Source organism: Triticum dicoccoides, chromosome 4B (genome assembly GCF_002162155.2).
Source record: "Triticum dicoccoides isolate Atlit2015 ecotype Zavitan chromosome 4B, WEW_v2.0, whole genome shotgun sequence".
NCBI lineage: Eukaryota > Viridiplantae > Streptophyta > Magnoliopsida > Poales > Poaceae > Triticum > Triticum dicoccoides.
The window spans coordinates 643328666-643352040 of record NC_041387.1 but is presented as its reverse complement, the minus strand read 5'-3'; the positions used below and the strand labels follow the sequence as shown (position 1 = coordinate 643352040).

General features: G+C 44.2%; 1 protein-coding gene across 1 annotated transcript in view; it reads right to left on the bottom strand.

The window, feature by feature from the left end:
• Positions 1–21939: 21939 nt before the first annotated feature.
• The window catches only part of LOC119291977 (60S ribosomal protein L23-like), a 3206-nt gene continuing 1770 nt past the window's right edge, over positions 21940–23375 (bottom strand). Inside the window, exon 3 of the mRNA XM_037570786.1 lies at positions 21940–22352. Within this exon, the coding sequence (XP_037426683.1) occupies positions 22228–22352 (125 nt within the window). The 3' untranslated portion in view covers positions 21940–22227. The remainder of the gene's footprint in view (positions 22353–23375) is intronic.

The window sequence follows — 23375 nt, the reverse complement described above, 5'->3', positions numbered from 1 at the left end:
TACGAAACCACCTCAAAGCTATTCTTTCCGATCAATCTATCCTAGAGTTGGTACTAAAATAATAGCAAGCTATTCTTTCCGATCGATCTAATCAAGAGTTTGTACTAAAATAACACCATATGATACATATCAACCAACTCTAATGTCACCTAGATACCCCAATGTCACCGCGAGTACCCGTGAGTTAATTATATGATATGCATCAAACAATTTCAGATTCATAATACTCAATCCAACACAAAGAACCTCAAAGAGTGCCCCAAGATTTCTATCGGAGAAACAAAGACAAGAACGTGCATCAACCCCTATGCATAGATTACCCCAATGTCACTTCGGGAATCCGTGAGTTGAGTGCCAAAACATATATCAAGTGGATCAATATGATACCCCATTGTCACCATGAGTATTCAATTGCAAGACATATATCAAGTGCTCTTAAATCCATAAAAGTATTCAATCCGATAAAACAAAATCTCAAAGAGAAAACTCAATTCATCACAAGATAGAGAGGGGAAAACACCATTTGATCCGACTATATTAACAAAGCCTGCGATACATCAAGATCGTGACATCTCAAGAACGAGAGAGAGAGAGAGAGATTAAACATGTAGCTACTTGTACAAACCCTCAGCCCTGAGGGTGGACTACTCCCTCCTCATCGTGGTGGCCGCCGGGATGATGAAGATGGCCAACGGTGATGATTCCCCCCCTCCGGCAGGGTGTTGGAACAGAGTCCCGATTGGTTTTCGGTGGCTACATAGGCTTGTAGCAGTAGAACTTCCGATCTAGGGTCCCCGTGAGGGTTTTCTGAATATTTTAGAATTTGTAGGGCGAAGAGGGGGTGCGGGAGGCCACCGAGGTGGGCACAACCCACCGGGGCGTGCCTGGGGGCCCAGGCACGCCCCGGTGGGTTGTGCCCCGCTCAGGGCACACCCCCCCCCCAGGTGCTTCTCTGGCCCATTAGTGGTCTTATGGTCCATAAAAAATCCACAAAAAGTTTTGCGGTGTTTGGACTCCGTTTGATATTGATTCCCTGCGATGTAAAAAACAAGCAAAAAACAGCAACTGGCACTGGGCACTGGGTCAATAGGTTAGTCCCAAAAACTGATATGAAGTTGCTATAAAATGATTGTAAAACATCCAAGAATGATAATATTACAACATGAACACTTAATAAATTATAGATATGTTGGAGACGTATCAGCAACTTGGTTCTCCGGCTCATCCAAGATCAAACGGATATGCATAAATTATCCCCGCCTTGGGAAGGGCCTTTTGTGGTCAGCAAAAACCTAAACAACGGGTCATACTACCTTGTTGATATTCAAGAACACAAGGATTCACGCACATCGGAGGAGGAGACCCGCCGGCCATGGAACATCGCTCATCTTCGGCCATATTACACTTGAGCCACCGGCTCTTGTGTTGTACATATTTTCTTGAGTGTATATACTATGATCATTATAATAAAGTCGGCATCCCTGATAATTCAGGGCCTCTGTCATTTCATTTCCAAGTATTTGAGCCTTTATTATCTGTTCATAAGGTCACTTGGGGGCTTCCTGCTCAATGAGCAGAGCCTTGATTACCCTCTTGATCCGGATTACATGTTGTCTCAATTATCACTTGGTGGCTTCCTGCTCAATGAGCAGAGCCTTGATTACCCTCTTGATCCGGCTTACATGTCGTCTCATTGATCACTTGGGGGCTTCTTGCTCAATGAGCAGAGCCTTTATTACCCTCTTGATCTGGCTCACATGTCGTCTTATTGGTCACTTGGGGGCTTCTTGCTCAATGAGCATAGCTATTCTTACCCTCTTGATCGGCTTACATGCCAGGTGTAAACACCAAATTCCGGGTTAACCAACATGTATGTCATTGTTACTCTGCCCAGGTAATCCTAGAATGACCCGGCGTGCTCTTGATAGTCAATCTTTTAAATAAGACCCTGAACTTATTAAAGTTCAAATGGCGGTTTGTCATGTGAGATCCGACTTACACGTGTGCTGGAAATAACTCAGTGGTTGTGCGGCCCATGAAAGTGTTGGGGAACGTAGCATGCAATTTCAAAAAAATTCCTACGATCATGCAAGATCTATCTAGGAGATGCAGAGCAATGAGAGGGGGAGAGTGTGTCCACGTACCCTCATAGACCGAAAGCGGAAGCGTAGGTAAACGCGGTTGATGTAGTCAAACATCTTCACAACCCAACCAATCTAGTACCGAACATACGGCACTTCCGAGTTCAGCACACGTTCAGCTCGATGACGTCCCTCGAACTCTTGATCCAGCAGAGCGTTGAGGGAGAGTTTCATCAGCACGATGGCATGATGACGGTGATGGTGATGTGATCCGCGCAGGGCTTCGCCTAAGCACTACGATGCTATGACCGGAGGTGTAAGCTATGGAGGGGGGCACCGCACACAACTAAGAGAACAATTGATATGCATTTGGGGTGCCCCCTGCCCCCCTATATAAAGGAGGGGAGGAGGAGGCCGGTGACTAGGAGGGGCTCCATGGGGGGAGTCCTACTGGGACTCACCTCCTAGTAGGATTCGCCCCCCCCCTTTCTTTTCTTCCACCGGAGGGAAAAGGAAGGAGAGGGAGAGGGAGAGGGAAAGGGGGGCGCCGCCCCCTCCCCTAGTCCAATTTGGACTGCCATGGGGGGGGCGTGGCCACCCCTTATGGCCCTCCACTCTCTCCACTAAGACCCATGTAGGCCCAATACTTCCCTGGGGGTTCCGATAACCCCTCGGTACTCCGCTAAAATACCCGAATCACTCAAAACTATTCCGATGTCCGAATACTACCTTCTAATATATGAATCTTTACCTATCGACCATTTCGAGACTCCTCGTCATGTCCGTGATATCATCTGGGACTCTGAACAAACTTCGGTCACCAAAACACATAACTCATAATACAAATCGTCATCGAACATTAAGCGTGTGGACCCTACGGGTTCGAGAACTATGTAGGCATGACCGAGACACATCTCCGGTCAATAACCAATAGCAGAACCTGGATTCTCATATTGGTTTCTACATATTCTACAAGGATCTTTATCGGTCAAACCGCATAACAACATACGTTGTTCCCTTTGTCATCGGTATGTTACTTGCCAGAGATTCGATCGTCGGTATCCTCATACCTAGTTCAATCTCGTTACCGTTAAGTCTCATTACTCGTTCTGTAGTGCATCATCCTATAACTAACTCATTAGTCACATTGCTTGCAAGGCTTATAGTGATGAGCATTACCAAGAGGGCCCAGAAATACCTCTCGACACACGGAGTGACAAATCCTAATCTCGATCTATGCCAACCCAACAAACACCTTTGGAGATACCTGTAGAGCATCTTTATAATCACTAGTTACGTTGTGACGTTTGATAGCACACAAGGTTTTCCTCCGGTATTCGGGATTTGCATAATCTCATAGTCAGAGGAACATGTATAAGTCATGAAGAAACCAATAGCAATAAAACTTAACGATTATTATGCTAAGCTAATGGATGGGTCTTGTCCATCACATCATTCTCCTAATGATGTGATCCCGTTCATCAAATGACAACACATGTCCATGGCTAGGAAACATAACCATCTTTGATTAATGAGCTAGTTAATTAGAGGTATACTAGGGACACTCTGCTTTGTCTATGTATTCACACATGTACTAAGTTTCTGGTTAATACAATTCTAGGATGAATAATAAACATTTATCATGATATACAGAAATATAAATAACAACTTTTTTATTGCCTCTAGGGCATATTTCTTTCAGTCTCCCACTTGCACTAGAGTTAATAATCTAGATTACATAGAAATGATTCTAACACCCATGGAGTCTTGGTGTTGATCATGTTTTGCTCATGGAAGAGGCTTAGTCAATAGGTCTGCAACATTTAGATCCGTATGTATCTTGCAAATCTCTATGTCTCCCTCCTTGACTTGATCGCGGATGGAGTTGAAGCTTCTATGTTTGGTTCTCTTGTGAAATATGGATTCCTTCGCCAAGGCAATTGCTCCAGTGTTGTCACAAAAGGTTTTCATTGGACCCGATGCACTAGGTATTACACGTAGATTGGATATGAACTCCTTCATCCAGACTCCTTCATTTGTTACTTCCGAAATAGCTATGTACTCTGCTTCACACGTAGATCCCGCCATGACGCTCTGCTTGGAACTGCACCAACTGACAGCTCCACCATTCAATATAAATATGTATCTGATTTGCAACTTTCATTTGGATCAGTGTCAAAGCTTGCATCGACGTAACCATTTACGACAAGCTCTTTGTCACCTCCATAAACTAGAAACATATCCTTAGACCTTTTCAGGTATTTCAGGATGTTTCTTGACCGTTGTCTAGTGATCCACTCCTGGATTACTTTGGTACCTCCCTACTAAACTTATAGCATGGCACACATCAGTTCTGGTACACAACATTGCATACATGATAGAACCTATGGCTGAGGCATAGGGAATGACTTTCATTTTCTCTCTATCTTCTGCAGTGGTCAGGCATTGAGTCTGACTCAACTTCACACCTTGTAACACAGGCAAGAACTCTTTCTTTGACTAATCCATTTTAAACTTCTTCAAAATTTATCAAGGTATGTGCTTTGTGAAAGTCCAATTAAGCGTCTTGATCTATCTCTATAGATCTTGATGCTAATATATAAGCAGCTTCACCGAGGTCTTTCATTGAAAATTCTTATTCAAGTATACTTTTATGCTATCCAGAAATTTAGTATTATTTCCAATCAACAATATGTCATCCACATATAATATTAGAAATGCTACAGAGCTCCCACTCACTTTCTTTTAAATACAGGCTTCTCCAAAAGTCTGTATAAAACTATATGCTTTGATCACATTATCAAAGCGTATATTCCAACTCCAAGAGGCTTGCACCAGTCCATAAATGGATCGTTGGAGCTTGCAAACTTTGTTAGCACCTTTTGGATCAAGAAAACCTTCTGGTTGCATCATATACAACTTGTCTTTAAGAAATCCATTAAGGAATGCAGTTTCGACATCCATTTGCCAAATTTCATAATCATAAAACGCGGCAATTGCTCACATGATTCAGGCAGACTTAAGCATCGCTACGGGTGAGAAGGTCTCATCTTAGTCAACTCCTTGAACTTGTCGAAAACCTTTCGCAAGAAGTCGAGCATTGTAGACAATAACATTACCGTCAGCGTCAGTCTTCTTCTTGAAGATCAATTTATTTTCTATGGCTTTCCGATCATCGGGCAAGTCCACCAAAGTCCATACTTTGTTCTCATACATGGATCCATTTCAGATTTCATGGACTCAAGCCATTTTGCGGAATCTGGGCTCACCATCACTTCCTCATAGTTCGTAGGTTCATCATGGTCTAGTAACATAAGTTCCAAAATAGGATTACCGTACCACTCTGGTGCAGACCATACTCTGGTTGACCTATGAGGTTCGTAGTAATTTGATCTGAAGTTTCATGATCTTCATCATTAGCTTCTTCACTAATTAGTGTAGGAATCATTGGAACTGATTTCTGTGATGAACTACTTTCCAATTCGGGAGAAGGTACAATCACCTCATCAAGTTCTACTTTCCTCCCACTCACTTCTTTCAAGAGAAACTCCTTCTCTAGAAAGGATCCATCCTTAGCAACGAATATTTTGCCTTCGGATCTATGATAGAAGGTGTACCCAACAGTTTCTTTTGGGTATCCTATGAAGACGCATTTCTCCGATTTGGGTTTGAGCTTATCAGGTTGAAGCTTTTTCACATAAGCATCGCAGCCCCAAACTTTAAGAAACGATAGTTTAGGTTTCTTGCCAAACCTCAGTTCATATGGTGTCATCTCAACGGATTTAGATGGTGCCCTATTTAATGTGAATGAAGCCATCTCTAAAGCATAACCCCAAAACGATAGCAGTAAATCAGTAAGAGAGATCATAGATCACACCATATCTAATAAAGTACGATTACGATGTTCGAACACACCATTACGTGGGTGGCATGAGTTGCGAAACTATTCCACATTGTTTCAAATGAAGACCAAACTCGTAACTCAAATATTCGCCTCCGCAATCAGATAGTAGAAACTTTATTTTCTTGTTAGGGTGATTTTCTACTTCACTCTGAAATTCTTTGAACTTTTCAAATGTTTCAGACTTATGTTTCATTAAGTAGATATACCCATATCTGCTCAAATCATCTATGAAGGTCAGAAAATAAAGATACCCATTGTGAACCTCAACACTCATCGGACCGCATACATCGATATGTATTATTTCCAATAAGTCAGTGGCTCGCTCCATTGTTCCGGAGAATGGAGTCTTAATCATCTTGCCCATGAGGCATGGTTCGCAAGCATCAAGTGATTCCAAAAGTCCATCAGCATGGAGTTTCTTCATGTGCTTTACACCAATATGACCTAAACGGCAATGCCACAAATAAATTGCACTATCATTACTAACTTTGCATCTTTTGGCTTCAATATTATGAATATGTGTATCACTACGATCGAGATTCAACAAAAACAGACCACTCATAATGGGTGCATGACCATAAAAGATATTACTCATATAAATAGAACAACCATTATTCTCCTATTTAAATGAATAACCGTCTCGCATCAAACAAGATCCAGATATAATGTTCATGCTTAACGCTGGCACCAAATAATAATTATTTAGGTCTAAAACTAATCCTGAAGGTAGATGTAGAGGTAGTGTGCCGACGGCGATCACATCGACCTTGGAACCATTTCCGACGCGTGTCGTCACCTCGTCCTTAGCCAATCTTTGTTCAATCTGTAGCCCCTGTTTTTCGAGTTGCAAATATGAGCAATAGAACCAGTATCAAATACCCAGGTGCTACTACGAGCATTAGTGAGGTACACATCAATAACATGTATATCAAATATACCTTTCACTTTGCCATCCTTCTTATCCGCCAAATAGTTCAGGCAGTTCCGCTTCTAGTGACCAGTCCTTTTGCAGTAGAAGCACTCAGTTTCAGGTTTAGGTCCAAACTTGGGCTTCTTCCCGGATGCAGCAACTTGTTTGCTATTCTTCTTGAAGTTCCCTTTCTTCCCTTTGACTTTTTTCTTGAAACTAGTGGTCTTGTTAACCATCAACACTTGATGCTCCTTCTTGATTTCTACCTTCGCAGCCTTTAGCATCACGAAGAGCTCGGGTATTGTCTTTTCCATCCCTTGCATATTACAGCTCATGATGAAGCCTTTATAGCTTGGTGGCAGTGATTGAAGAACTCTGTCAATGGCACTATCATCAGGAAGATTAACTCCCAACTGAGTCAAGTGGTTATGGTACCCAGACATTTTGAGTATGTGTTCACTGACAGAACTATTCTCATCCATCTTGCAGCTATAGAACTTGTTGGAGACTTCATATCTCTCAACTCGGGCATTTGCTTGAAATATTAACTTCAACTCTTGGAACATCTCATATGCTCCATAACATTCCAAATGTCTTTGAAGTCCCGATTTTAAGTCGTAAAGCATGGCACACTGAACTATCGAGTAGTCATCAGATCGAGCTTGCCATACGTTCATAACATCAGCATCTGCTCCTGCAGCAGGCCTTGCACCTAGCGGTGCTTCAAGGATGTAATTCTTCTGTGCATCAATGAGGATAATCCTCAAGTTACGGACCTAGTCCGTGTAGTTGCTACCATCATCTTTCAACTTCTCCTTATCTTGGAACGCATTAAAATTCAAGGGAACGGTGGCACGGGCCATTGATCTACAACAACATGGATATGTAAAAAAACTATCAGGACTAAGTTCATGATAAATTAAAGTTCAATTAATCATATTACTAAAGAACTCCCACTTAGATAGACATCCCTCTAGTCATCTAAATGATCACGTGATCCATATTAGCTAAACCATGTCCGATCGTCACGTGAGATGGAGTAGTTTTCAATGGTGAACATCTCTATGTTCATCATATCTACTATATGATTCACGTTTGACCTTTTGATCTCATGTGTTCTGAAGCCATATCTACATATGCTAGGGTCGTCAAGATTAACCCGAGTATTCTGCACGTGCAAAACTGGCTTGCACCCGTTGTACGTGAACGTAGAGCTTATCACACCTGATCATCACATGGTGTCTCGGCACAACGAACTGTAGCAATGGTGCATACTCAGGGAGAACACTTATACCTTGAAATTTAGTGAGGGATCATCTTATAATGCTACCATCGTACTAAGCAAAATAAGATGCATAAAAGATAAACATCACATGAAATCAAAATATGTGACATGACATGGCCATCATCATCTTGTGCCTTTGATCTCCATCTCCAAAGCACCGTCATGGTCTCCATTGTCACCGGCTTGACACCTTGATCTCCATCACAGCATCATTGTCGTCTCGCCAACTATTGCTTCTACGAATATCACTGCCGCTTACTTATAAAGTAAAGCAATTACATGGCGATTGCATTTCATACAATAAAGTGACAACCATAAGGCTCCTGCTAGTTGCCGATAACTTTTACAAAACATGATCATCTCATACAATAACTTATATCACATCATGTCTTGAGCATATCACATCACAACATGCCCTGCAAAAACAAGTTAGACGTCCTCTACTTTGTTGTTGCAAGTTTTACGTGGCTACTACGGGCTTCTAACAAGAACCATTCTTACCTATGCATCAAAACCACAATGATTTTTCGTCAAGTGTGATCTTTTAACCTTCAACAAGGACCGGTCGTAGTCAAACTTGATTCAACTAAAGTTGGAGAAACAGACACCCGCCAGCCACCTGTGTGCAAAGCACGTTGGTAGAACCGGTCTCATGATCATGGTTATGTAATGTTGGTCCGAGCCACTTCATCCAACAATACTGCTGAATCAAAGTAAGGCGTTGGTGGTAAGCAGTATGACTATTATTGCCCACAACTCTTTGTGTTATATTCGTGCATATCATCTACGCATAGACCTGGCTTTGATGCCACTATTGGGGAACGTAGCATGCAATTTCAAAAAAATTCCTACGATCACGCAAAATCTATCTAGGAGATGCATAGCGACGAGAGGGGGAGAGTGTGTCCACGTACCCTCATAGATCGAAAGCGGAAGCGTTAGGTTACCGCGGTTGATGTAGTCGAACGTCTTCACAATCCAACCGATCTAGCACCAGACGTACGGCACCTCCAAGTTCAGCACATGTTCAGCTCGATGACATCCCTCGAACTCTTGATCTAGCAGAGGGTCGAGGGAGAGTTTTGTCAGCACGACAGCGTGGTGACGATGATGGTGATGTGATCCACGCAAGGCTTCGCCTAAACACTATGACGCTATGACCGGAGGTGTAAACTATGGGGGGGCACCGCACACGGCTAAGAGAACAACGGATGTGCCTTTGGGGTGCCCCCTGCCCCCGTATATAAAGGAGGGGAGGAGGATGCTGGCGGACAGGAGGGGCGCGCCATTGGGGGAGTCCTACTAGGACTCTACTCCTAGTAGGATTCCCCCCCCCCCCTTCCTTTCTTCCACCGGAGGGAAAATGAAGGAGAGGGAGAGGGAGAGGGAAAGGGAAAGGGAAAGGGGGGCTCCGCCCCCTCCCCTAGTCCAATTCGGACTACCATGGGGGGCCCGGCCACCCCTTGCGGCCATCCTCTCTCTCGACCCATGTAGGCCCAATACTTCCCCGGGGGGTTCCGGTAACCCCTCGGTACTCCGGTAAAATACCTGAATCACTCGAAACTATTCTGACATCGAATACTACCTTCCAATATATGAATATTTACCTCTAGACCATTTTGAGACTCCTCGTCATGTCTGTGATCTCATCCGGGACTCCGAACAAACTTCGGTCACCAAAACACATAACTCATAATACAAATCGTCATTGAATGTTAAGCGTGCGGACCCTATGGGTTCGAGAACTATGTAGACATGACCGAGACACATCTCCGATCAATAACCAATAGTGGAACCTAGATGCTCATATTGGTTCCTACATATTCTATGAAGATCTTTATCGGTCAAACCATATAACAACATACGTTGTTCCCTTTGTCATCGGTATGTTACTTGCCCGAGATTTGATCGTCGGTATCCTCATACCTAGTTCAATCTCATTACCGGTAAGTCTCTTTACTCATTTCTTAATGCATCATCCCGTAACTAAATCATTAGTCACACTGCTTGCAAGGCTTATAGTGATGAGCATTACCGAGAGGGCCCAGAGATACCTCTCTGATACACGGAGTGACAAATCCTAATCTCGATCTATGCCAACCCAACAAACACCTTCGGAGACACCTGTAGAGCATCTTTATAATCACCCAGTTACGTTGTGACGTTAGATAGCACACAAGGTGTTCCTTCGGTATTCGGGAGTTGCATAATCTCATAGTCAAAGGAACATGTATAAGGCATGAAGAAAGCAATAGCAATAAAACGTAACGATCATTATGCTAAGCTAACGGATGGTTCTTGTCCATCACATCATTCTCCTAATGATGTGATCTCGTTCATCAAATGATAACACATGTCCATGGCTAGGAAACATAACCATCTTTGATTAACGAGCTAGTTAATTAGAGGCATACTAGGGACACTCTGTTTTATCCATGTATTCACACATGTACTAAGTTTCTGGTTAATACAATTCTAGCATGAATAATAAACATTTACCATGATATAAGGAAATATAAATAACAACTTTATTATTGCATCTAGGGCATATTTCCTTCACAAAGCACTTGAAGTTTTAGGCTTGGCGGACTATGAAAGCCTTGTTTTTCTGGATTTCTGTCCTTTCTGAAGATTTTAGATTCATATCTTTCTTCCATGTTGATATATGATTTTCAGAATTTAGGCCATGTTGCCTTAATTATATGACTCATAATTGAGCATATTGGGTTAACAACCCGCCCTGATAGTGGATTGCAAGCTGCCAGGAAATTTGCCTTGAGCAACAAACATCATGACATTCTGTGTCTACGACTTTTTATTCTCAAAAGGAGTTATTATGATCTACAGGTATATTTTTACATGCTGATATAAATATTCAAGGTTCTGGTAAACCGTCCTGGTTTTTCGACTTTAAGTCGCGAGCATATTTCCGGCTTAGATAGCCTTTCATCTATGTCAAAGACTATTGTATCAGGGTTGTTCAAAGATATTTGTGACCCGCTTTGGCTTAAGCCGCCAAGGCACATGTTATTTACTTGTGTGCAGGGAATATCACAATATTTGATATGACTCACATGATTGATAATATTATCAGCACAAACGGTGGATCTTCTACATCAGGTCGGCAGTTTAAGATATTCAGAAGATAAACATGGAAAACGGTATGTGAGATCATTGTTTCAAACTAGACTATTACAAGGCTTTCCAGAGCCCAAAATTTTCAGAGTTTTTCATGGAGAAGATCTATGCCGCGGTCTGGGAGCTGCCCTTGGATCAATTGTTTTGGTCCTAGTGAGTTGGAGACTCCGGGTTACCCTGCACTGGTTCTTCTTCTCCATCCATCATCTAGAAATTAGATGTTGTCAAGTCGATGCCCATTAAGGCTTGAAATTCAGCTTCGTCATCTATAAGTGTGGATGGATCAATATTAGGAGCAATGGTGTGCTTACGCGTTGGAGGGATGAGATCAACAACTTCACAAGCTGACACTCTCACTCTTGTGTTTTCCATCGTGTAAGCCGCCTAATATCTGGATAGATCAGTTTCATCAGTCAGCTTGCTTGCCAGGGGACGCATCTCTTTCACACAATTGGCAAAGTCTTTTTCTTCAAAGGTAGACCCGTCTTCTTTGAGACTCGGGCAGCCAGTAGCCATCTTTGTCGGTTCTAGCTCTGCCTGCCATGCTTTAGCTTGGTTCAACGCAATAATAGCTCCAGCTCTGGCGGATGATTGCTTTATTTCTTCAATCCTTTGAGGCAGGACAGATAGCTTGTCCAAAACCTCCATGATAAGTGAAGTTGGTTGGTTGGTGTGCGAGATGGCCGCTATAGTTTGCTGAGAGCTTGTGTATAGCTGCTCCACCAAGGTATAAGCCACCTTCAGCTTCCCCAACATGTTCTGGCCAAGGTTGGCACTCCTGGGGCCTGTTAAATAAAGCATGTGGGTAAGTCGCCAGACGGGTTAATAATTAAACATTGGAAATGGTTAAAGCATTCTGAATTACTTACCAAAGATAGTGGCGGTCATCTGAGAAATATGGCGTTTTAAGCCGGTCAATTCTGTAGTGGCCTCTTTCAAAGACGATTCGGCATTCTCTGCTCTTTGTGTTAAGGCGGCCTTCTCCTCATCCCAGGTAGACTTTCTGTGGCAAATCCATCTTTGAGCTTTTCAATTTCATCCAAGCTAAACTTAAACTTGGAATCAGCTTTCCGAGTCTCAGCTTCTTGACGTTCCAGCCTGGTCTTTAAATCGTTCAACTGAGATTCAGTTTGAGTTAAGGCCTCCTGCAAGTAAGAAATACACGGTCATCATCAAATTTTTTAGAACACAGTATACATACAAGTCCCAAGCCCTTTGCAAGCAAAGCACTCGGCACTTGGGGGCTAATGTGTGGAAAAGTTCTTTTCACTTCAAGTTAAAGGAGATCTGGTTCATATTTATCAAGATAAGCCGGCCCATGAGGGCTATGAGGTGAAGTTCTATTTTTTGAGGATACATAACAATAATCTGGCTCATCTTTATCAAGATAAGCCAGCCCATGAGGGCTATGCCTTTGGATCTTGCAGTAACATATGGACAAGTCTTAACCCTACTCAAATTTATATTTTCCTACAGATAAGACCTGAGGGCTGGATGTTTATATATATATATATATATATATATAAAGGAAGCATATGTCCATACCTCATATTTCTGTTGCATCTTCTTGACTATATCCGCCTCACGATCATGACCAGCATGCAGTTGACTGAGATAGCCAGAGAATAATTCATTAACATCCAGGTGAGAGTAGTTAGCAAAATCAAACTTGGACTTGCTCTTTTCAACAAGTTCCTCCTTGGTAGAATGCTTAGCCAAAACCGTGGGATTCCCTGGCTCTACATAGCCAGTGCCAGTAATCAAGACATCTTCAATGTCTTCCTCAGCAGGCTTGGCGGGGCTTGGCGGCTTAGCACCTGATGGGTCAATACTCATAGGGTCCACAGGGGTGTCATGAGTTTCTGGTGGCGGGTCATCAGCAATGTATTCAGGGTTCTGAGCTGAGGCTTCATATGCTAGCGTTTGTCTCTCCGGCTCATGGATTTTAGGGTCTTTGGCCGGATTATTCGTCTTCAATTTCTTGCTTGGCTATGCTATACCACTTAAAATAAGAAATGAGGATATAAGTATAACAGTTTACAAAGGTTAAAACGACAGGGTTTGCGAAGTCAAATGTCATTACCCAGGGGAAACTTTGAAGGCAGGCATTTGGGTCTGCGAAGAGTCGCCATAAGAAGAATGAGAAGTTTCCTGATAATTTGAGTCGGAAGGATTAAGTGGTTGACGGATAAGACCCGCCTTTGGATAAAAAGGGATTGAATTCTGAGGCACCTCTTTTCGACGCTTGCAAGGGGCCGGTGTGTTGGGTAATCCGGAGGAAAGTTCTCCACCTCCGCTATTCCGGGTCATGCGTCGGGTATCATGTTGTTATTGCTTCAAAATAAAGTTTGGATCCAAGTAAGCTAATGGGTGAGAAAACCCTACTTTCTGGGTCACTTGCCGAACTTCCTGTCTTGGCAAAGGCTCTGAGTCAGAGGAAATAATAGTTACCTCTTCAGTGCCTGGCTGGCTGGCCTCCGCGTCGTCCTAAGAAGGTTCAGCGTCAATAGGATGCATAAAAAAGGAGCCAAGAGAATCAAGTTCTACCTCCGACTCATCTTCCAGAGCAAATAGCTCTGAGGTGTCTGATTTCTTCTTCTTCGAGGCCTTGGCCTTTGTTCTGACCTTTTTCGCCGCCTTCTCTTGATACTTCTTGTTCCAGAAGGCAGAGTCGGCCTGCATAAATCAAATGAAGATAAGGGATATGTAGTTTTGTATAAACAGTGAGCAAAATAAATGGATTTGAACACTTACAGCTGGAGGCGGGTTAAGAGCGCGGAAGGGATTCAACCCCGCCTTTGTTGCAGCTCTCTAAAGTTTCCCCAAGCAGGGATTTGGTCATGTCGTTGATCGCCTTATCATCCAGACATACTTGGCAGTGGCGCTGAGGATCTTTGACGTCGCCAGTATATGCACACATTAAACTGGGCCGGCGGCTCAAAGGTATGACCCTCCAAGCGGCCCAGCAACGAACCAAGTTAACGTCGGTCAATCCAATAACCAGCAATGCCCTTACCTTTAAAAAGGTCGGCATATACTTAGCCCGTTTAGCGGTGCTAAGCTGGTCCAGAAGTGGATGCTTCGGGCTAAGCCGGTGGTCGCGGAAACCCGGTAGAGGATTCTCATCAGATGGAGACGTGTCTTGGCAGTAAAACCAAGTCTAGTTCCAGTATTTAGGGTGACTGGGAAGTGTGGCAGAAGGGAACATAGCATCTCTTCGTCGTTGGATTGATATTCCACCAAGCTCTAAGCTGGGTCCATCTGTGAATTCAGTCTGGCGGTTCAAGTAACAGTACTCTCTGAAAAGTTCAACATTGGGTTCTTTTTGAAGATATACTTCGCAGAAGACTTGGAAATTGCAGATGTTGTAAACGGAATTGGTCCGATGTCTTGAGGATCGAGCTGAAAGAAGTGCAGTACATCGCGGAAGAATTTTGACCTGGGTGGTGAGAAGCCCCGGTTTATATGATCAGCAAAAACTATAACTTCGTTTCCTTTGGCTGATGTCTAGCTTCCTCTGGCCCTTGAACCCGCTAGTGGATGATGTTTTTTGCTGCTAAGATGCCTGTTTTCACATACTCATTGAGCATTTGTTTTGTAACAATTCAAGGAACCCAGTTGCATGAAGTGGCAGTCTTAGTCATTGTTTGTTACGAAAGGCCTAAGAAGGAAATATTGGCGGGTTAAATATGTGATGATAAGCCGCCCAATGATTAAAGAGAGCTAAGTTTGTCATACAGAGTTGGTTATAAGCAAAGGTTGATTGCTATGGAAGAAAGTGAAAGGCATAAAATCAACAAGGCATGGTCAGACAATATCAGTGTTATATAAATGTTGGCAGTTTAAAAATCCATAGGTAAGCCGGCAAGTATTTGGCGTGTTACAGATTCTCATTTAAGCCGCCCCCACAGCAGTAGCAGAGCAATTATTTACAGATTCGAAGTGGAGTAAAAATTCGCTAAGTGCTGGATAAACAGGTTTTATAAGTTTTACTTATGATTTTGGATCTACAGCAGTAAGGAAAATAAGAAAAATTCTCAAACCTAAGGCTACGGCAGTGGAAGAACTCGTGAACTAAGATTTAATCTTGGATAGAGGGGGGCATCTGCGGTTGGAAAACAATGCTAAACCATTACCGTGCAATCTCAGTGCCATTTTCAGATCAAACCGAGTGTTCTAGAAGGAGGCTATGATGAACGGTGAAGAACACCGATGAACGGCCGAAACCCAAATGCAGATCTGATATGAGGGGGGATGAGCGCTTACTGATACTGATGAATGGAGGAGGTGCGCCGCAGTCCTTTGGTTCGTTCAGGTTGATGCAGCGGCCGGAGTTGACGTCGTTGACGGAGGTAAGCGGCGGCGAAGCTTGGATCACAGCAAAGTCGCGAGGAGGAAGACGAAGATGCGGAGGCAAGGGTAAAAAGTGAAAGAGGGGGTCCTTGCCCCTATTTATAAGGAAGTGATGAGATGGCATGTGCAGAAATCGAGGAGGCAAAATGATTATGTTAACAATATGGACGCCTCGATTTTCAAGAAATCTATTAAGATAAGCATCCGTTGAGATATTCTGGACCTTGTGCGGAATTAATACACATGACGTCATGGCGGCTTACAATGATTTGGTTATGTGACATCATGGTGGGTTACATTGGTCTAAGGAAGATTCGACACAGGTGCATCTGTCAAAGTTAAAAGGGGAAGATTGATGAGAACAAGTTCAAATCAACCTAGGGCCTAATGTTGGGGATATAAATCCGAGGTATGACCCGCCCAGGAGGGGCCGGGTCATACCGATGGCGGTTTAATATGAAGAAAGTCCAAGGAGGCCCGAGAAGAAGTATGAACATAGCGGCTCTTAGAGACAGGCCTGGTGAAGGCCCAAGGTCAGGGCCTATGAACCGCCGAAGGTAGACTTGCTTCGTAAGGCGTGAGTAGTTAGAAATAGAGCCGGTCACAATGTGTGAACTGGCCGGGACTCTGTAAGCTGCCAGGTCCCAACCTATGTATATAAAGGTGAGACCCGGCGGTGGGTTAACTCAAGAAAAGCAAGTAATCGAGAACTAGGTCAAGCGTATTCGCTCCCTTGTAATCAAAACCAAAGGAATACAACTAGAAGCAGGAGTAGGCCTTTACCTCCACCGCGAGGGGCCGAACCTGGGTAAACTCCTTGTCTCCTTTGTCCCGTTCAACCCCTTCAAGCTAACCTAGTTGTGATGGCTCCACACCTAAGTCCTTTCGCTAGGACATCTTCCGTGAAAAAACCACGACACATGGTCTCTCTCATCTTTGCCATCTCACCAATTTGATCTCTCAAAGTGGTCTCCTCGGTCGTCCTCTTCATTCTTGCTTTCCCATTCTTGTTTTCATCCGGTTTGCCCTTGTTTCTCCCTACTCTTGGTGTATCATCACTATCATCATTCTCATCTTCCAATTTGACGAAGGCACCTCTCTTTGGGGGAGCTTTCATGTCCCTCACCCTCCACTTCTCACTGTCTCGGAGCAAGTGCCAAAAAAGATGAAGAGTGGATGACCGGCCCACGGATTGCTTGAAATCACATACACATTGACGCAAGTCTGAGCTCAATTTCTTCATAACAACTCGGCCAAAGCCAAGAAGATGAAGAAATACTCACATAAGCATCAATATTAATTCCACTTGGAGGTGCACTCCACACTTGCTCCAAGCACCCTCTCCAACGGGCACAAGTTTTTTTGATGATGTCCCGACGGCCTTGAAGTGATTTCAAGGTCCGGCTAGAAGGGTACGACATAATTTGGTGGTACTTATCCTCGATCCTTTGCCAATAATTTCCATAGCTTTGATCCTTTCCGACCACAGTGTCAAGTGAGACACTCTCCCATGCTTGAATCAAACACACATCCTCTGTCTCCGTGTAGTTGTCAGTCCTCCCCACCCTAACATTGTAGCCAACGTCCTCGATCACTTGCACTTCATCATCACTGGCATTCGCTTGATCCACCTCCACCTCCATGTGAGGCGCATCGAAATCATCCAATGGGGCACTCAAATCCACCTCACTCTCGGCCAACATTTCGGTATATCTGGAGAGCACACTATGGCTACAAAATTTAACGACCAAAGCTCAAACAAGAGTTCCACACGGGGGAAGCAAATCACTAGAGCAAATCAAGCGAAAGGAACACGTGGTAGACGTGAATGGTGGCGTCGCCGTGAATGGGGAGGCCCTGGCCGGCCGGAGGCGGAGGAGGAGCCCGACCTCTTGATGCGATTGCCTTCTTCCTGGAGGCTTCGCCCGCACACCGACCGGGATGGTAGAGGCGGTCTTCCTCCTCCCGACGGCAACCTTGACGGGAGGAACCAGAGCGAGGCCGAAAGAGGGCAGTGTCGCGCTGGCTGCACCCACTGGATGAGGTGGTTCCCCTGCAGTTTCCTCTTCATGGCGCTGGTGGGAGGTATTGCAGTGGCGTCGGCATGAACGGCCGAGGGAAGCACGAGAAGACGGAGCGGTGGCATTGGATGCGGCGGCGCATGATATGGGGCACCCAACGGCTGCGAGTACTCCATCCGGTCGGTTTCTAGCGCCAAGGGGCCGGACGGCGAGATCGGAGGCAATATTGGAGGGAGCATGATGGAAATATGCCCTAGAGGCAATAATATTGTATAATTAAATTTCCATGTTTATAATTAAGAATTTATATTCTATGTTATAACTGCTATGATTCTGAAACGTATGATTCAGTGGAAAATTCATACGCACGTATGGAATAATAAACGGTAAAATATGATTCCTAGTTCATTTCTAAGACCCAAGTGTTGTTGATGATCGTATTTTTTGGATCTTAAGATACCGTTAAGTGTAACGGTAGTCTTAAAACAGTATGATCCTGTGTGTTTTCTCATCGGAGAGGAGAGAGAGGGGAGGAGGGACCCCGTGTGTTCTTTCAGAGATGCCCAAGATGCTTGCCCCTAGACGTCGATGCCTCAACGACTTTGTTGGCCGGTGATGGACGACACCGGCAAGTATGCTAGAGGCGACCGAGGGGCATTTTTGCTGCAATCGGCATGCGGATTTGCTGGAACCGTTGAGTATTGCTGGAAACATCCAGTCAATGAGGCAACCAGCGACCGAATTTGCTAGAGTTTTTGCTGGAACCGGTCTACGTCAGCGACGATTTTATCTGCTTCATCCGGCAAAAAAAATTTATTCTTTTGCTGCATCTGCAACGATTTTATCTGCTCCAATTTGCTAGTACTCCCTCTGTACAGAAATATAAGATACCATTAGCGCTCGAAAGAAAGCTCAAAGCTCGCGAGCTAAATGAGTAGCTCGTCACTCGGCTCGAATCGACCCAAACTCAGAAAAATAATGAGTCGAGCCAAGCTTTATTTTAAGATTGTTTATGGACCAAGTTAAACGAGCCAAGTTCATGCGTACTCGTGTAACTCGTTAGGCTCGTTATAAAAATCAACCACCCAGCACCACCTTGCATCTCATGCCAGTCATATAGGCACAACACAGGGCCCATCCGCATATATAACACTAGGGTGAACCGCCGAGGAGATGCATGCCATGATTCCTCTCCTTTCATCCCTAGCAAAATAGCGAGAGACCAAACTGTCGATTCCCCTCATGTCTCCTCTGTTTATGAATCATGAGTTCGCGACGGTGACACTGCCGCGTAAACCCACCTCTGGGGTCATGTACATGTTTCTAACCGTTGATTTATTGTGGACATGTACAAGTTACTTACTTGCTGACATGTTGGTGGTAGTGACAATTATAAGTTAAGCTATTTACAATTATTTGTGAACATCACACATGCTAAATATGTACGTGTTACATTTATAATTAATATATTTTTTATCATATTCATAAGGTTTTATGTTCATATCTATAACGAGCTTATAACAAGCTAAACAAACTAGATCGCGAGCTATACGAGTCGAGCCAATCTTAGATTTGAGCTCATTATAGTAACAAGTCAAGTCAAGCTAGCTCGGTAACGAAACGAGCTCTAGCCAGCTCGGCTCGGCTCGAATTCCAGCCCTAAGAGCAACTCCAACGCGCCGACCAAAACGGACGGTGCATTTGTCCGCTTTTGTCCGCTTGGGTCGGTCGCCCGCTCGGTGTCCGCCCTGTTTTTGATATGGATCGACGGTGAGCCCAACGCGTCGACCCATATTTGCTGGCGTGACCGGCTGGCCTCCATTTTCAATGAACACTTTGCATATTTGGCAAGCAAATATATAGTTTCACAAGGAAGCATAGTTTTCACAACCAAATATAAAGCATAGTTTTACAAGCCCGAATATAAATTAAATTGTTCTCACATAGTTTTACAAGCCAAATAAAAAGGATACATCTATTGGTTGCCAACATGAGCCCACATATGCTTGACCAAATCATTTTGTAGCTGGATGTGAGTTTCCCAATCACGCATTTCATTATGAAATTGGATGAACTGTTCAAACGTTGCCGCCCCTCCATGCTCAGGCACAACATTCTCACCCTAAAACTGAAACCCTTGATCGTAGGTACATTCCGGACGCTCATCTTCTACGATCACACAAGCAGTCATCACCTCCCGCAGCTTCTTCGTGCTCCAAGTCCTAGCAGGATACCGGACGACGCCCCGTCGAGATTGCAAAACACCAAAGGCACGCTCGGCGTCCTTCCTAGCACTCTCTTGCTCTTAGACGTATCTTTTCCTCTTCTCTCCGACAAAGTTGGGGATTGTCTTCACAATAGTGGTCCACTGAGGGTAGATACTGTCACCTAGGTAGTATCCTTGCCGTAGTTGTGGCTGTTGATGGTAACATTCACCGATGGGTTGTTGCCTTCGGCAAGCCTTGCAAATAGGGCTGGAAAAAAAGCTCGAAGCTCGCGAGCTAAACGAGTAGCTCGTGACTCGGCTCGAAATGACTCGAACTCGAACAATAACGAGTCGAGCCGAGCTTTAGTTTAAGATCGTTTACATGACGAGTTAAACAAGTCGATCTCACAAGTACTCGTATAACTCATTAGGCTCGGTAAAAGAATCAGTGTTTCTTGATGGCTAGTAAAAAACAGCCACTAAACACCTTGCGTCCAAGCACAAGGCCCAAGCGCTCAAGGCCTAGTCACCTAGGAGGCTCACACGTACATGACCATATATGTCTATGTTAAATTCCCCGTTAATCTTTTTGCCGTATTCTTCAGGTTTTTATGTTCATATCTTTAACGAGCTTAACAAGCTAAACGAGCCAGCTCGCGAGTTATACGAGTCGAGCCAATCTTGAATTTGAGCTCGTTATAGTAACGAGTCGAGTCGAGCTAGCTCGTTAATGAAACGAGCTTTAGCGAGTCGAGTCGAGCTGGCCCGACTCGGCTCGAATTCCACCCCTACTTGCAAATACCGGCTAGCGTTGAAGCACGTTGATATCATTATGTGATCCGGCCATGCCAAAGAAAAAGTGCCAGATCCAGAGATTTTGAGATGCCACGGCCTGACTGTGCTCCTGATATGGCCCTTATACTGCCCTTGTCAAGCAGAAGGGTAGTTCTTTCACTCCCAGTGCACGCAGTCTATACTACCAAGCATCCCTAGGAACCCCTGCTGGCATTTATCGCCAACAAGCGGGTTGTATCTTGAGGAGTCAGCTCTCTCAAGTACTTAGGGCCAAACACAGCAATCACAGCCTTGCAGAACTTACATGGAGTCTAGGCATGTAGACTCGCTCATATGGACGTACTAAATGAGATCACCGGGTACTCCGTATGCAATCATCCGGACGGCTGCAATGCATTTTTTATAAGAAGAGAAGCCAATATTTCTAAGGGCATCCTTTTTGCACTCAAAATATTCATCGTAGCCGACCACCCCTCTCTAATACGGTTCAAAAGATGCCTACTCATACGGAAACGGCGGCGGAATTTCTGATATTCGATCAGCAGATCCGCTCTCTCGTCTGCGATTCAACGACGGAAGGTGCCCCGAAATGGAGCCACGAAACAACGGCCGAACGAGGAACCAATGCTTTGTTTTAATTAAACAGTCGGATTTCCCTTGTCCGTACCAGTTTTGAGCTGTTTCATGCTCGGAGAAAGCCCCCGAAGGGGCGATTCCCGGTCCGTCCCCCGGCCGGCACGCGGCGACCCACTCTCGCTGCTCAGCCGACGGGTTCGGGGCCGGGACCTCCGAGCCCAATCGCAAAGAAAATTGTGGAAAAAGAACTCATCAACGGAGTCCATTTTATACGTTGGGAAATCGTCCAGTTTGCAAGCATCGACAAAGAAGCCGGCCAATGAAGGGAGTAGGTGGCAGGGGGAGGGGGGGTGTTGCAGCCGGCCAATGAAGGGAGTAGGTGGCAGGGGGAGGGGGGGTGTTGCAGCACCGGCAACTCATCCGTTTTGTGTCCACACCGATGCAAATGAGACTAGTAAGCAAACGCGCATCCTTTTGGGCTTTTGGGCCACGGACACGCGCGGACAAAATGAGTCACCACGTTTGAGTTGCTCCAAGAGGTTTCATTGCAGGTGCTGGAACTGGCGTCCTACATCTAGCGTTTTGTGGTAAACGACGCTTTGCCACTACCGGTGTAGGTGCTGACTATTGTTATGTGACGGGACCACTATACTGAAAATTGAAAGAGGGGTTGAAAACAACGCACATAAATCAGAGGTAACGCCCTAAACATTGTTATGTGATGCTGCATGAATACTCTCAGCATGCCAAACCAAAACAGAGATACGCAAAGTTCACCATTTTATCTGGCAACAAAGCTACAGCTGTTAAACTAAGTAGACAGGCAGGCTTCTGTTCACCAAGTAACTGAGATGCCAAACAACAGAGCAACGCGAAGTTCCACTCCTATTTTCCAGGGCAAAACAGTTGCAACCCACACTGACATTATATAAGCAGTACCACAACTTGAAACAAGCTCTCAAACGATGGCATTGGCGTTGCTGGCGATCCTGGGCCAAAGGTCAGCACACTCCTTTCCCACAGGTCCAGTGATAGCAGATCCTTTCATCTCACCCTTGGGATTTACGATCACTCCAGCATTGTCTGCAAAAATTCACATCCATTGTTCAGTTGAATATGATATTCAATAAACATCAAATAGACGCAAAGGCATATGCGCTTCACAATCCACACAAAGAAAGAAAAAGGGAGCTGACAAACAAACAATTAACATTCAGATTAGCGAATGGAACATAAAGCTGATTTTTGCCTCATGGCAAGTCCCAAAGTTTCACTGCAGCAACGCTGCTACCAAGGGTGATGGGAGATGAGACAACCTTCAGAAGGAGAAAACCTCAACATCAAAAGGGTTGGTCTGCGATGTTTGCCTAGGAATATACAAACATGGGAGAGTTTGCTCCATGTAAAAGACCACCATCACAGAAAAAAAGAATAACCCATCAACGAAAAAAAAGATTTTGTACAATGTGAAAAAGGATGTGTTTGAAATAAAATGCTGGCAATAACTAATGTGCGTCTCATGGCAATTCCCAAAGTTTAAACGCAACAACGCTGCTATCAAGGGCAATGGAATATGAGACTGCCTTCTAATGGAGAAATCCCTCGAGGGAAATCTCAACAACAGAAGGCTCACTTTATGATGTTTGCCAAGGACTATACAAACATGGATTGTTTGCTCCACAAAGCAAGAGGACTCGGATGTCCTCCCATCACACAATAATAGTTTTCAGAAATAAATAAGGACACATTGTACAAAACAGAAGATATAAGCATATTTGAAATAAAATTAGGGCATCAACAGATGTCAGCCTCATGGCAATTCCCAAAGTTTAAAAGCAGCAACGCTGCTATCAAGGGCGATGGAATATGAGACTGCCTTCTAATGGAGAAATCCCTGGAGGGAAATCTCAACAACAGAAGGCTCACTTTATGATGTTTGCTAAGGACTATACAAACATGTATTGTTTGCTCCACAAAAGCAAGAGGACTTGGATGTCCTCCCATCACATAACAATACTTTTCATAAATAAATAAAGATACAGTATAAAACAGAAGATATAAAAATATTTGATATAAGTCTCATGGCAATTCCCAAAGTTTAAATGC